At 39.0% G+C, this 15,754-nt stretch overlaps 2 protein-coding genes across 4 annotated transcripts in view; both read left to right on the top strand.

The window, feature by feature from the left end:
• The window catches only part of Wdr35 (WD repeat domain 35), a 74,471-nt gene extending 62,300 nt beyond the window's left edge, over window positions 1-12,171 (top strand). For 2 of the 3 annotated variants that reach the window (XM_008824199.2, XM_029559203.1), the window contains 6 exons: window positions 1,598-1,708; window positions 2,619-2,783; window positions 3,514-3,654; window positions 4,238-4,394; window positions 10,493-10,733; window positions 11,012-12,171. In XM_008824199.2, the coding sequence (XP_008822421.1) occupies window positions 1,598-1,708; window positions 2,619-2,783; window positions 3,514-3,654; window positions 4,238-4,394; window positions 10,493-10,733; window positions 11,012-11,162 (966 nt within the window). In that variant the 3' untranslated portion in view covers window positions 11,163-12,171. The remainder of the gene's footprint in view (window positions 1-1,597; window positions 1,709-2,618; window positions 2,784-3,513; window positions 3,655-4,237; window positions 4,395-10,492; window positions 10,734-11,011) is intronic. The other variant, XM_008824200.3, reaches the window with a different exon arrangement.
• A 2,107-nt stretch (window positions 12,172-14,278) lies between these two features.
• The window catches only part of Ttc32 (tetratricopeptide repeat domain 32), a 6,809-nt gene continuing 5,333 nt past the window's right edge, over window positions 14,279-15,754 (top strand). The window contains exon 1 of the mRNA XM_008824198.3: window positions 14,279-14,635. Within this exon, the coding sequence (XP_008822420.1) occupies window positions 14,484-14,635 (152 nt within the window). The 5' untranslated portion in view covers window positions 14,279-14,483. The remainder of the gene's footprint in view (window positions 14,636-15,754) is intronic.

Here is a 15,754-nt window from a genome sequence, read left to right as displayed (position 1 = left end):
GATATGGAAGGGTGAGCACGGCTGGAGGAGTCAAGGCGCGGAGGGCTGCACAGTAGACTTACCCCCAGAGAGGCCTGAGGGCGGGAGAGCAGGCCAGGAGGGTTTGCCAGTGGTGCAGGTCCGGGAAGCAGGAAGAGGTGAGGGTGGGGCCAGGTCCCGCGGGGAAGCAGTGCTCCTGGGCCCCAAGGAAGGCCCCAAGCTGGCCTGGTTGAAAACGATCAGGAAGCAGCACCAGTTCCCCAGGTGTCTGGGTACCCAAGACCAGGAATGGCACAGGGCCCAAACCAGGAGCAGAGAACAGCGGTGGGGATGAAGGGCGAATGAGGCCGGGGGAGTCAATGCGCGGAGGGCTCCGCGATGGACCCACCCGGAGAGTCCTGAGGTTAGGGTAGAAGGCCAGGAGAGTTAGCCGGTGGTGCAGGTCTCGGGAAGCAGAGAGAGGTGAGGGCGGTCCGGAGGAAGTGCTCCTGGGGCCCAAGGAAGGGCACCAAGCCGGTGGGGGTGAACAGGGTTAGGAATCAGCAGTGGCTCCCCAGGTGTCTGGGGCCCCAAGACTAGGAATGGCACAGGGCCCAAGCTAGGAGTAGAGAACAGCGGGGGAGATGGAAGGGTGAGCGCGGCTGGTGGAGTCAAGGCGAGGAGGGCTGCATGAGAGAGAGAGGTTTCTTATAGGTCACAAAGTTTTGGGTAATTTCATTTTTGTGTGTTTTGTAATTTGTAAACACTAGAATGTATTACTTTATAAGAAAAATATAAGCATTAATTTTTTAAAAGATAGTTGGCTACAAAATATATGCTTATATTTTCAAAGTGAAGGGTGAGGAAAAACTCTGATTGGATATGTTGAAAGAAACAAAAGATGGTTTTTCTGAAAACGGAGGGTACAACCAAACAGGATTTGTTGTGGTGGTTGTCCTGCCTTCTTTTGCCTTCTGAGGGAGCTCCGTTTTGGGTTTAGCTTCTTGAACTGATGAAGGGGCATTTTTTCATTTTTATTTTTGCAATGCTGGGGTTAAAATCTGGGGCCTCATTAAAGCTACACCCCACCCCAGCATACACTTCTTTTTTGTTTTATTTTGAGAGGGGTCTTGTTTTGTTGTCTAGGCTGATCTTCAACTCCTGCACTCAACTGATCGTTCTTGGCTCAACTTCATGTAGCTGTGTAGCTGTGGTTAGAGATGTATACCACAGGCAAGGCAGGGACATTTCTTTATGTGAAGTATTTTAAAGCTCTGATTGGGGGCTCTCCCATGAGCCTCTAATTGGTGATCAATTCCCTTGCAGTTTTTCAAAAAAACTCTACCAATTAGTAAGGAGCTTGACTTTTCTGTATACCAGCTACTGATCTCAAAGAGGAAAGGAGGGAAGTGTCTTCAAGCTGAGCCAGTGATGTTCTGTGGAATGAGGTGCTTTAGCATCAGTTCTGATTTGTAACCTCTGCTCCTGTCTGTTTAAAAAGAAAAATCACTCTAACCACCAATTTAATAATCATGTTCCCCAATTTAATATTCCTATGTCCCTGTGGAGTTTTGATAAATTAAAATCTAAGTGATTTCCTTGGTCTATGAAATCTGATAGTACCGTTTTGTGCCTACAGGAAATAGCACAGATGTTTGTGAGAGTTGGAATGTGTGAACAAGCTGTGAGTGCGTTCTTGAAATGTAACCAACCAAAGGCAGCAGTGGATACCTGTGTACACCTCAACCAAGTAAGAAAACTGACCCTTGCTGTCTGGGAAGCTTGTTGTTTCAGGGATTTTCAAGTTAAAGCAAAATGAAAGTCTCTGTAGTCATCTCGTGGAGATGGTCTCCAGTGGAAGCCTTGGCGGGCTGGGCATAGATTTCAGGATGTGTTCTGAGTTGAGTTTGAGTGAGTGTAGCTTTTGCACTTAACCTCTTAAAGTGCCACCCTGAGGGGAGACCCACTCATAACTAACCCAACCAAGGAACTCAGAACAGATGTACTTTCAATCTGCAAGTTTTTGTCTGGCAGTAATTCCATAATTTTCTGCATTTTATTAGGGTTGGATTTTGTTTCCAGGGAAGGACCAAGTTAAATGGTCAGTCATTGCCTGGGGAAGGAATTGAGTTACTTTATCAGTATTTATTTTGGCAAATGTATTTTCCTTTCTTTTTATAGGAAACATGTATTTGATATTTTTAAAAACTAAAGTTAATTAAAATTAAAGTGCAGAATTATTACAGAAACCTGACTGTCAGTGTATTCTTTTAAGCATTTCCTTTGAGGTGTGCTCCATTTACTTTATAAACATAATCTCTAAATGTTAATTCTGATAGGATATTTTAAAATGAAATTATATATTTTGTTTTACTATAAAAAATTAAAAATGGAATCTTTTTCTGGCTCATGTGCAGAAAGAGAACTGTAGATTGATGTGATTATAAACTTCGAGACTGCCCCTTTCAAATGCCCTTCTTTGACAAATAAATCTTAGATTATATAATCATTTTGACACATTTAGCTTATATAACTAAGAATTGCTCTGATTTTAAATGATTTTTTAAATGTATACTAGTCTTATATTTTGAAGTAGTATTACCTTTTATGATGTGTTGCTTAAATATTTGTGAGACTGAATGGTGTAATTTTTTCCCTAGTGGAACAAAGCTGTTGAATTGGCTAAAAGTCATAGTATGAAAGAAATTGGATCTCTGTTAGCTAGATATGCATCTCATTTACTGGAAAAGAACAAGACTCTTGATGCCATTGAACTCTATCGGAAAGCCAGTTACTTTTTCGATGCGGCTAAACTGATGTATAAGGTAATGGTCTTGGTGAATATTTGGTGTATTCTAGTTACAATTTCTTAAAAAAAATATAGTGCTAAACAAATTTTATCTTCTTTGTAAACAAGTATCTGTTATAGAAAAACCTCTTATTTTATTACCACTACTGCCATGTGTATTATTATGTTCTGTTAACAAGGGTATCTATAGATGCCAGCAACTTACTGGTACTTAAACAATTGTGTATTTGTCATGGAAGTTAACCAAAGACTTAGGAATTTTCTGAGACTTCCAAGAACATATTCCCTTAAATGGAATTAAATCCTATTGATAGAGAGTTTTGAGTCCTTGCAAAATGAAAATATTATAAAATAGTACATTTTCACAATATCCATAATGCAGTATTAATCCACTCAATTTTTTATATTATTTTGTCTTCTTTTCTTGCTTGATTTAATAAAAAGAGAAAATTTCCCTCAAAGTCACTTAAATAAATTTAAATTTCTGAAGGATGTACCACCTTCTTCACTCTTAGTTATTTAATAGAAGATATTATTTTTTAAGATTGTTAGTTTCAGTTCCAGTGACTAAAAACTGAGGAAAAGAAAATGGATTTTAAAATATTAAAGATAATTGTATTTACATTTTGTCCTTCTGCTCTTCCTCCTCTTTTAAAAAATCAAATTATAGTTAATTTTGGAAATTATTTTATTTGTACAAATGTACATTAAGAAATATCTTCCCACAATTAAAAAAATGTTTAAAGATTGCAGATGAGGAGGCAAAGAAAAGGAGCAAACCCTTACGTGTCAAGAAGCTCTACGTGCTGTCGGCCTTACTCATAGAGCAGTACCACGAACAAATGAAGGACGCCCAGCGGGGGAAAGTCAAAGGGAAGAATGCAGAGGTAAGGTGGAACAGGGTCCTACTCTGCCAGATCATCTGGGTGTTCACTCAGGCTTCTCTTCCTGGACAAGCCCTTTACTGTGCATACCTGCATTGATTTCCTTTAAGCAGCTGGAAGAAAAGGGATGCTTCATCTAGATTAATTAGGCATGCAGAATTAGAAATTTCTATTTAGAAAGGTTTAAAACTTTCTAAGACTAGTTTGTAGTCTGCTTTAATTTACTTTTATTAAAATTTTTATTTGCTTAGTAAATTTTCCTTTCTAATCAAAGAATTAAAAAAAAACCCTTAGAATATATCTATTATTTTTTTTTACTGTAAATGAATCTCATTAACAAATAAATTTCACATTAACTTAAAGTTTAATCCGTTCTTTTTTAAAATTTGATCTTATCAGTTTAGTAAAGTCTGAGTTATAATGGAAAACTTATGTCTGTAATGACAGTATTATAATGACAAAATTTGCTGTTTAGATATGTTGATGAATCAGTTTTAGGCCTTACTTTCATCACAGTGATGCTGCTTGTGCTGGGTGGTACTGCATGTGTTTGGGCTGACAGAGTGTCTACTGGCTCTTCTCCCAGGCCACTTCTGCTTTGGCTGGCTTGCTGGAAGAGGAAGTTCTGACTACAACTAGTCGTTTCACAGATAACCCTTGGAGAGGAGCTGAGGCTTACCACTTCTTTATACTTGCACAGCGGCAGCTCTATGAGGGATATGTTGACACCGCATTGAAGACAGGTAGGCGTGACACCTAATGTATGTAGTATGCCTGAAAAATATCAAAGTGGGTAGGAAGGGTTAGCTTCTTCAATTTGTTTATATACATGTATTTATTTTTATTTTATGTGATGAGTGTATTGCTTGCATGTATGTAAGTGCACCCATGTCATGCAATGCCTGCAGAGGTCAGTAGAGGGCATTGAATCTCCTGGAACTGGAATTACGGATGGTTGTTAGCTGCAGTGTGGGTGCTGGAAACCTAACCCAGGTCCTCTGCAAGAGCAGCCAGTGCTCCTAACTGCTAGCCATCTCTACAGCCCCAATTTGCTTTTATAATTATTTTACTATTTCCCCCATAGACTTATTTTCTTGTGTCGATATTATGAACACATAATTTATTTTGTGTGTTCCCCCTTTTGAAGATTTTCAGTTTTAAAAACATAGCTGTACATAATAGTTCACAGAAATATCAGATGCTTGAGTTGGAAAACAAGCATTTGCTATAAGCATGTCTAGCATTTATATACTACCTGCTCAAAGCTAAACATTTAATGGACCAATCCATAGCATTTTGAACTATATATTTACATATATAGATATATCTGTATCTATATAAAACTTTCTAAAACTTTTTACAATATATTGGAAGCATAACAGGAATATACTTTAAACAATGTTTTAAAATACCTTCATATTGTATACATTTCTATAGCATTTATCCTTTTTTCATAATCATTATTTAATAATATTGGCTAAATTAGAAAAGTACAAAAAGACAAATTAATAACAGAAAATAATTTTTTAAGTATTTTATTATTTTTTAACTTTTTATGTGTATGAGTGTATTGCCTGCATGTAAGTATGTCCATGTCATGCAATGCCTGTGGAGGTCAGAAGAGGGCATCAGATCCCCTGGAACCGGATGTACAGTTGTTAGCTGCCATGTGGGTGCTGGAAATTGAACCTGGGTCCTCTGCAAGGTGCTTTTAACCCCTGAGCCATCTCTCTAGCCCCCAGAAAACCGTTTATATTACTCAGAGATAACCATTGTGAATATTTGGGTAAACTTTCTTTTTATTTAATTTGATTTATTTATTTTTGAGCTAGGGTCTCACTGTGTAACTCGGATGGCCTGAAACTTACTAGGTGTGCTGGATAGCTTTAGTGTCAACTTGACACACCTGGGTTGAGGGAGCCTCAGTTGGGGAATTGCCTCTATTGGACTGGCCTGTGGCCATGTCTGAGGGGCATCTTCTTGATGAGTAATGTGGGAGGGCCCAGCCTACTGTGGGTGGTGCCAGCCCCGGGCAGGTGGGCCTGTGTTGCATAAGAAAGCAGGCTGAGCAGGGGCCAGGGGAGCAAGCCTACAGTAAGCAGCGTTCCTCTATGGCCTGTGCTCCAGCTCCTGCCTCCAGGTTCCTGCCCTGAGTTCCTACCTTGGGCTCCTGGATGAACTGTGACCTGGGATATGTAAGCTAAATAAACCCTTTCCTCCCCAAGTTGGTAGTGGTCAGAGTATTTTGTCACAGCAATGAAGAACAAACTAAGACACTAGGTAGACCAGGCTGTCCTTGAACTCACAGAGATTTTCCTTCCTTTTGCCTTCTAAGTGCAGGGATTAATGTTGAGCACTATACTAGGCCTCTCACATTTATTATTTAGTGTATGTAAGTGTGTATGTGTATGTGTACGTGCCATATATCTGTGTATGTGTGTCGGGGCACATGTGGAAGTCAGAGGACAATTTTGGAATCAGTTCTCTCCTTCCATCAGGAGTCCCAGGGATGGAACTCACATTGTCAGACTTGGTGGCAAGTGCCCTTTGGGTACACTTTCTTTGAGACATTTTTCCACTCCAGAGCTCCTTTTTCTCCTCAAGAATATAATCATTTTCTCTCATTGTTAAGCATGGATCATTATCAACTTTAACAACTGCAGAATAGTCTATGGATTTTATGTACTATAATTTGTAGGTTATTTACATGCATATGGATATAGATTTCTTCTGGATTAACAATGTCCTAGAGTTTAGATATATTAATTTTTCTGCTTATTAATTCTGAAGAACATCGTTAGGAGATTTATGCTGTAAGCAGAGCATAAAAATGAGTGACTGACACATGGTGGACAGCAGTGTAAGTACTGTCACCCTCTGTCCTGCCCTCCAGCACACCGGGTGGGCCACTGTGACCCTTCCGTCTGCTCATGTCACCGAGAGCAACAACACACTCTAATACTGATAGCTCTGTAGTCTAATAAAATGATTTTTAAACATCTTTTAAAACACATATATATTTAAATTTATATATTTTTATGTGCATGTAATGTTTTGCCTGCATGTAAGTGCACCACATGTGTGCAATGCCCTCGGAAGTCAGAAGAGAGCATCAGGTCCCCTGGAACTGGAGATACTACGGATGGTTGTTAGCCACCATGTGGGTGCTGGAAACTGAACCCAGGTCCTCGCAAGAGCAGCAAGTGCTCTTAACCATGGAGCTATCTCTCCAGCTCCAGATCTTTTATCTGAATGTTTCTGGAATTCTGTAGGAGTGATTTTTATGTTTTCCTAATTGGGATGAGATGTCTTCAAAGACTATATATAATAACCCTCTTTCATATATGCTGATTTTTCCTAGCATTTATAAGTTGTTACTACTCAGCCATTTTGAGCTGTAGTTTCTTTGTATGCAAGTGGACATATGCTGCTCTTCCTCACGGAGTTGCTCTAATGGTTAAGTGAGATGTTCCTGAAAGGAAAACTTTCTTAATATGGAGCCTGAATGTTGTGGCCTCTGTAAGTGGCAGCTATGAGGCAGTGTTGATGGTGTTTTCCACATAGTCATATTGGCCAGTCTTTTTCTTTGTTATCTTTAAGAGAGTAGAGAAATGCTTAAGGAGTTTTACACCTCATGGCTAGCTTACATTTTTATAGTTTGTCTTAAAATTGCTTATTTAAAATGCGTTCTTGGGAATGGAGAGATGGCTCAGCAGTTAAGAGTGCTTGCTGCTCTGGGACTAGAGTTCTGACCCCAGCACCCATATTGGGCAGCTCACAAATGATTATAACTCCAGTTCCAAGTGATCTGACTCTCTTCTGGCCTCCTTGGTACCCACAAACACAAGTTCACATATTCTCAGATACAGACACAGAGAGAGGTATACACACACACACACACACACACACACACACACACACACACAAATGTATTCTTTCCTTATAGATTTGAAGTTATACCATGGTGTGTGTGTGTTTTGAGACTATGTAACCTAGGCTGGCCTCAAACTTGCAATCCTCCTGTCTTTGTTTGCTGAGTGCTGTGATTCTGGGCATGACTGCCACCATGCTCAGGTAGACTTATATTCTTAATTTCCCCCTAGATTATTATTTACCATTCTGTATTTCTTGGCCAGTGTTATCCTCTATTTATTTATTTATTTATATATTTATTTATTTATTTATTTATTTATTATTTATTTATTTATTTCTATATCTGTATGATTGTATGCTAACATGTGAGGGTGCCCACAGAGGCCCGCAGGGGGTATCAGATCTCTTGGAGCTGGAGTTACAGGTGGTTGTGAGTCATCTGATATGGGAGTTGGGAACTGAATTTGGCCCTCTGGAAGAGAAGCAAGTACTTTTAACCTCTGAGCCATCTCTCCAGCCTCCTTTTACTCATTTTTATATTCTACTTATTATTTAAGCTTGCCAGTACCATCTTTTTAAATCAAAGAAGATTTTGGATATTTTCTTATATTTATTCATCCAGATGAACTTAATAATCTTTTTGAGGATGGGGGAGTTTCAATGACATTTCATTGGATTTGAGATTAGAACTTCATTTATCAATGTGAGATCATTGATATGTTAATAATGAGCTTTCTCATCCAGAAACATCAATTTTTAAAACCATTTATGTGGGGGCTGGAGAGATGGCTCGGTGGTTAAGAACACTGGTTGTTCTTGCAGAAGACCTGGGTTCGAATCCCAGCACCCACATGGCAGCTCCAGTTCCAGGAGGTATCATATGAGGTGTAGGAAAAGGTCCATTGCTGATCCTGCTCAGACGGTGCTCTCTTCTACTATTCTGAGGTTCTGATTCTTTGAGGAAAAATACAATGAATCAGAAGTTGGTGAGTGACCTTTAAAATCAAATAACCTAAAAGTACCATTAAATTCTCTATTATTATGTTTGTTATGTAAATAACCTAGAATATATATGTCAAAGTACTTCGATTCCATTTTAAATAAAGCATAACATGATTTAGGGAGCCGTTACTGTTGGCAGGGTCAGAATCTGTGAGGACACGAAGGCGTGGTTCGTGTCACCAGGGGATCTTGTAAGCTAGCGAAGGGAAGACTAATGCATGAATTGTAATCAATTCAAGTGTAAGAGCCAATATGATCGTTTCTATGAGCAAGTTTTTTCAATCATTCAACAAGTATTGGCAGGCACTGTGCAAACTCTAAAAGTAAATTACTTTTTCTGGAAGGAATAAGGTCACAGAAGTTTTATAGAAGTGAAAATTCAACTTTGAAGAAGAGGTTAAAATTTGTCAGATAGAGAATTGGAGCAGGTGTGACAGATGATGTGATGAAGAAGGAAAATAGACAGGCAAATACCATGTATGTCTGGGAAATAGTAAGTAATAGGATGGGCAAGAGTCATAATGTGCTCTTAGAAAATATGGGTCTCAGGGCTGGAGAGATGGCTCAGTGGTTAAGAACACTGGCTGTTCTTGCAGAAGACCTGGGTTCGAATCCCAGCAACAACATGGCAGCTAACAACTGTCTGTAACTCCAGTCCGAGAGACTCTGACAGTCTCTTCTGACTTCTGTGGGCATTGCACGACATGGGTGCACTTACCTACATGCAGGCAATACTTGCATACACATAAAATAAAAATAATAAATAAAATTAAAACCATTTATGTGTCTGTTTCTTTCCAAATGTTTCTTTTGCAGTTTATTTCTATTGTTGTTGTCATTAGCAATAGGACTGTAAAAAGTTTTTACAATTTTTAAACTTATAACTGACCATTTAATTTTAATTAATGTGATATAAATTATGCAGTTTACAGTTAAAAGAAAACAGACTTATGAGATTCTTCACCTGTCGGGTGAAGATATCTTAATTTTTTTGTCTTTCAGTGATAAAATGATATGAAATAGTATGTACCTTGTAATTATTGCCTGTGAACGTCTTATATTCCAAATGTGAAATTGTAGGGTTCTGTTTATTATGACTGATGAATATATATTTCAAAATTCTCCCACTGAACTTTGCTGTCAGAACCAGCTGACAGGAATCTCATGATAAGATACATGAATACATTCTGTCATGTGTGCTTTGCTACATTCACATTATGCTATCAGAAGGTATCTTTAAGCTTTTAAGATCTAGAGAGGAAAAACATACAAATCTGATGTTAATTTTGCAGTGCATTTTAAGGAAGATTGTATATATAGTGCAGAAAAATTATAGATAAGATGTAGCAGCTGTCAAAATAAAGGGTCTGCCCTGATAGCTTGGAAGCTCATGTGTACTTTAGAGTCCTGTTATCTCAGCAAGACAAACAAGCAAACACTAATCTCTTCAGAGAAACACAGAGCATGATTCCTGCAGCATTGCTTCTTCTTTGCAAGAAAAATGTATGTTATCTTAAGAATTATAACTAATATATTAATTTGCCCTGTCTTGAATGCACAGAAATTCTGAATTAAATGGAGTAAAAGATGCACGTTCACCACTAAAACTTTTTTGTCTGTATCTCCTTGTTAAATGAGCATGACTCTGGGCATCACACTAGTGACTGTTGACTTCTCAGAAACTGAAGATCCTCCTGCTTCTCCAGGTGGTGCTCCTGCCCTTAGCATCTCTCTGTTAACTTAGACCAGCACACCGTAGGTGTGTATGTAGGTTAACTGAGACCAGCACACCATAGGTTAACTGAGACCAGCACACTGTAGGTTAACTGAGACCAGCACACCGTAGGTTAACTTAGACTAGCACTCCTTAGGTTAACTTAGACCAGCACACAGTAAGTGCTGTCCCATCCGCGTTCACTGATGTCAGGATGGTCTTTACCGATGAGGAATGCCCTTTCTCTTCTAGCTCTGCACCTGAGAGACTATGAAGACATTATTCCTGCGGTTGAGATCTACTCTTTGTTAGCACTCTGTGCTTGTGCAAGTAGAGCTTTTGGCACCTGTTCCAAAGCGTTTATTAAACTCGAATCCTTAGAGACCCTCAGTGCAGAACAGAAGCAGCAGTATGAAGACCTTGCTCTGGAAATCTTCAGCAAACACACTCCAAAGGATAACAGAAAATCTGAGCTGAACAGTCTTCTTGAAGGGTAGGCTCATTGAAATTAGATGTCATTTACTTAGAAGCTTGGATATAATTAAAACACTAAGTTTTTGATGTAATTTATGTTAGCATTAAACTCTTATCTTACAAGTATGTTAATGTATTTTTCGTTTTAAGAAAAGTTTTTATTTGAAAAAATTTTGAGATGAAAGTATTTTATTTGAAGTTTGTCTTAGAATCTTTTCATTCTTGCTTTTAAAGCATATCAGATAAGGTTATGCTAATCACACATTTTAAAGCCCGTTTTCCCTCTTGCTTTTACAGTGGAGAAGGAAAGCTGCCAACGTGCATTGCTACCGGAAGCCCAATCATTGAGTATCAATTCTGGGTGTGCAAAGTATGCAAACACTGTGTTCTTGCTCAGGAAATCAGTAACTATAACTTCTGTCCTTTATGCCACAGTTCAGTAGAATAAAGGAAAGAACTGTGTTAATTGTAAAATTTATGTAACGTAGATACCTATCTGCACCTCTATATGTAATGCTTAATTTCCTTGTTTTATATGAAAATGGGCTTCATCATCTAGTAGTTGTAGTTTGTTACAAAATATGTATTAGGATAATAAAGCAAAGGCTGGGACGTAGCTTCATGGGAGAGTGCTTGCCAAGCATGCATGAGACCCTGGAGTGCATTGTCAGCACTGCAAAAAGAAAAAGAAAAACATGGGATAATTGTTGCACAGAAATGCAACTATGAAATAATACGATTATTGTCACACAAAATTCATGGATGTGAATTTTATTTTCTTTCTGTGTTTTCTATCCATCTATCTTTATATATCTTAGGGTTTGTGATAGATGAAAATATTCCCAACAAGAAATATTTTTCTTATCAAGGTTACTAATTCATTATAAAATCTTAGTGAGGTAGGTGGGCATGGAGGAGGCACAGGAGTGAATTCAGGGAACTGACATAACCTGTATCACAGGGTAAACAACTCTGTTAGGAAATGAGCCTTATTTTCAGCTATATTTAAGTATTGAATGATTTCTATATTTTATTTTCATTAAGTGAGGAGATAGCATTTTAGGACTTATTATTAGAAGTTTAAAAATTATTTTCATTCAGGAGGGGGCATTTGACAGTTACCCATTTTTCTTATAATAAACATGAATTAACTGACTTGAGTAATGCTGTTATTTTTTTTAATCATCAAGCTTATCCCAAATTATGCTGCTTCAAAATACTCTTGTAAGCCTAAGTGCTGAAATGATAAGCCCAGCTGATAGAGCTATACAAGTAAGCAGTGCGCCCAATAATCAGTACCATTGTTAACCCTCTACCATTGCAAATAGAACTTCATTGTATTTTGTTAAAATATACTTTGAAATTATCTTTCTATATTCCTGGAGCTGGGTTCCTAGGTTTTTATGAGATAATATTTGAAGTAAGTATGACAGTAATAAATTCTGAAGAAACAATAACATAGCCTATGTTTCCTTTCTCTATAACTTATGGATAACATGGTGTTTGGTTTGTCTAAACTCAAGTATTTTGGTGAGAGTTCAGAAAGGGGGTAAGATGTACAGGACACACACACACACATATACATACTTATATACATTTATTATCTGTGTGTCCGTCCATCCATCTATCCATCCATTCATCCATCCATCCATCTAAATAACTTTTTCTATCACACAGGGGAGACAAACCCAAATATTATTAAGCTAGTAGGCAAATGTCATGTGACTGGAAGTGTCAGAGAATTATTCCTTAAGAGGTCACACAGAATTTTCATTCCAAAACAAAAGAAAAAAAATAGACTAAGAAAAAACAATCAAGTGTATTAATTTGATGACATAGCTCCAAAATCTTGTTCCTGGTTTTCCAAAATGAAAATAGCAATATTATGTTGCCCTCTACTGTCTATTTCTGATTATTTTCTTATTTTTTCTTTTAGAAAGTAACATTTATTGTTTTAATTATAAAAAAATAACATGTTCATGGTAGAAAGTTTCAGAAATACTTGGGAATATAGATGAGAAAATAAAAATAGTTGTAACCTTTTAAAAAATAAAAACCATTTATATTTTAGTTTAATTTCATAAAATACAGGCAAAACTGAAAAAAATTCATTATAATCAAGTGTTTCTAACAAGTTGTTCTTAACATATTTCTCCAATATTAAAAAAAGATATCAGGGTTGGAGAGGTGTCTCAGTGGTTAAGAGCACTGGCTACTGGCTGCTCTTGCAGAGGACCAGGATTTGAGTCCCAGTACCCACATGGCAGCTTACAACCATCTGTAACTCCAGTTCCAGGGGATCTGATGCCCTCTTATGCCCTCTGTGGGCACTGCATGACACGGGTGCACTTACATAAAGGTAGACAAAATATTCATATACATATAATAACAAGGTCACCTTTCCATGAATTGTCTACATCCATCCTTTACAAATCGGACATTACTCTTGTCTTTTCTTCGTGATACTAACCTCTATCAGACTTTTTGTTTAATTTTGTCTGTTGTCATTCTAGGCTATAAGGTACTGAGGACAAGAACTTTTTTGTTCACTATATTAATCCCAGTTTTAAAAAGTGCGTCTGCAACATAGCAGATGCTCAATAAATACTTTCAGTAGGAAGCTCTGTTAAAGATGGCAATTATTTTTTAAGTTGATTTCTTTTCTGCCCTTTATTGTTATAGTTAATTCTACCAAATGCCTTATAATTTTTCTTTCTTCGTCTTCATTGTGTTGCTGTAACAGAATACTGGACCACTTCTAAATAAATTTGTCTCACAGTTTCGGAGGCTGGGAAGTTCGATTGTGGAACTACATATGGCGAGCAGGCCTTCGTGCGTCATCAAAGCATGGCCAAATGCACAGAGAAAGAGTTTGTTACAATACCATTGCCTCTTAAATGACCCTCAAGTCTATTCTTGAGAGTGGAGCCCACTGGTATTAGGCACCACTTCAGAACGCTGTAGCATTGGGAGCGTTTCCAACAGGAACCTGGGGACACACATGAAAACTTACAGCACTCCCTTTTTATGTATTGGAAACTCTGTTGTACTTAATTATATTTTTTGTTTTTGGGTCTCAAATTAACTTTTTAAATAATCTAGAATCAATACATTAATACTATTTCAACTGGTATCTATAGTGCTTTCTTGGAAAAAGACCCCACCCCATAAAAAACCAACATTCCGCCTTCTCCGCCTCCCAAAAGAAAAAAAAAAAACCACCAAAAACTTCAGGCCAATATTTCTTCCCCCGTCTCAGGATCTTAAAAACAACAAAACAAAACAAAACAAAACAAAACGGGCTGGAGAGATGGCTCAGTGATTGAGAGTACTGACTGCTCTTACGGAGGACCTAGGTTCAATCCCAACACCCACAAGACAGCTATGACCGTCCTTAACTCCAGTTCCAGGGGAATCCGCAGCCCTCTTCTGACTGCCCTGGCATTGCACGATATGGCAGCACTCACATACATGCAGACAATACACTCATACACATAAAAAAAAATCTTTTTAAACAAAACAAAAAAAGTTAAAGATTAAAAATACTTCACAAAGGTATGTTTAAATTCTCTTTATTCCCCGCGAGCGTTTCCATAAGCCACTAGTTATCTCGCGAGACTGTGGCTTCCCCAAAGGTACAAATTTCCCCATTCAGCAGCGACCAGCTTTTGTAGTCCAGTTAAGCCCCGGACTGGGAAGAGTGGTTCTGTGCTTGGGATTCTCATCACTGACCAGCCAACCTGCATTCCGCACCGAGAGCTCGGCGGTCATGGAAGGGCAGCCAGGCCGAGAGAGCCACGCCACCCTAGCGCTAGCCCAGGCTCGGTTCGAGAAGGGCGAGTACTTGGAAGCCGAAGCGCTGTACTCCGCGTATATTCGCCACTGCGCCTGTGCGGCTTCCGCGGGCGTGAGTCTCGGGAGGTAACTATCACGAGATGTGGGGGCATCGCGAGATGTGGGCGCCGTGACGTCTTCCCGATTCGTGTTTGGCTGACGAGGTGTGCTTGGGTTCATGGTCTTTGGAGTCCACGGGCTTGGACCCAGCACGAGGACGAAGCCGGACTTGTTATTCTCCCAGAAAGGCTCAGGTGGCAGCCCGGGCGAGCCAGCGTTCCGCGCGCCCCTTGGGCGGCGCCGGTATCCCGACTGCTGCCACGTCCTGCCTTTCTCGCGCCTTGAGCCCAGGCTAGAGCGGACTGGCCTGTGTTCCCGCATTTACCCGGCAGCATGACGGGTTCCCGGGGAGGGAAGGTGCTCGGTGCAGCCCCACCGGAGCGGTGTTGGGGCTCCGACCACAAGGTCCCGGGTCCCAGCCGGATCGCTGCATTTAACGTTATGCAAACGTTTGAGGACGTGGAGAGTCCAGTGACCAGTCAGCTTCATCCCTCGGCTTAAGCAGCATCCGTTCACCCCGCCATCATGTTCGTTTATGAATACTTAGAACACATTCCTGAAAGTTAAGAGTTCCTAAAAAGACGCTGTATCACTATCTGTCACAGGATATCTTACTATCAAATACCAGTCAGCGTTGGAACCTCTGATAGACAGATAAAGCTCTTTGTTACTTGGTGGCCTGTGGTTTAGCAACTGGCTCAAGTCAAGATGCACATCCGATCCCTCTTTAAGCCTACTCTTTAACTTTCAGTTTGTTGAAAAGTGATTTGTAAGTGGAGAGGGTCCCTCTTTTGGCCCTGATTTGAGCCTAATGCTACTGACTGTGGTCCTCGGTCTATCGTATTGCTTGTGAATTAGTAGTTAAATCCTGAGATTTGATCAACTTATATACAAGAACACTTTATCTGGAGGTGCGTATTTCCACTATAAGTTTGATTTTTTTTTTAGATTTAAAAAATTATTTATTTAATAACCACATAATTAGAAGCATTTCCTTACAACAGCATTGACGTTTAATAACAATTTCCAGAGCTAAGCTGCATCTCTTTCAAAATTGGCTGTAAATTTTTAGGTTTACAGCAGAATTAATAGTTACACAATATTGTACTCAGTATAAACCCTATAAGATATAAAATTAAATGAGGT

The sequence above is a fragment of the Nannospalax galili genome, unplaced genomic scaffold, assembly GCF_000622305.1.
Source record: "Nannospalax galili isolate Female #2095 unplaced genomic scaffold, S.galili_v1.0 scaffold69, whole genome shotgun sequence".
In the NCBI taxonomy this organism is placed as follows: Eukaryota; Metazoa; Chordata; class Mammalia; order Rodentia; family Spalacidae; genus Nannospalax; species Nannospalax galili.
Note: the sequence above shows the minus strand (reverse complement) of the source record. Positions and strands in the feature narration are given on the sequence as shown.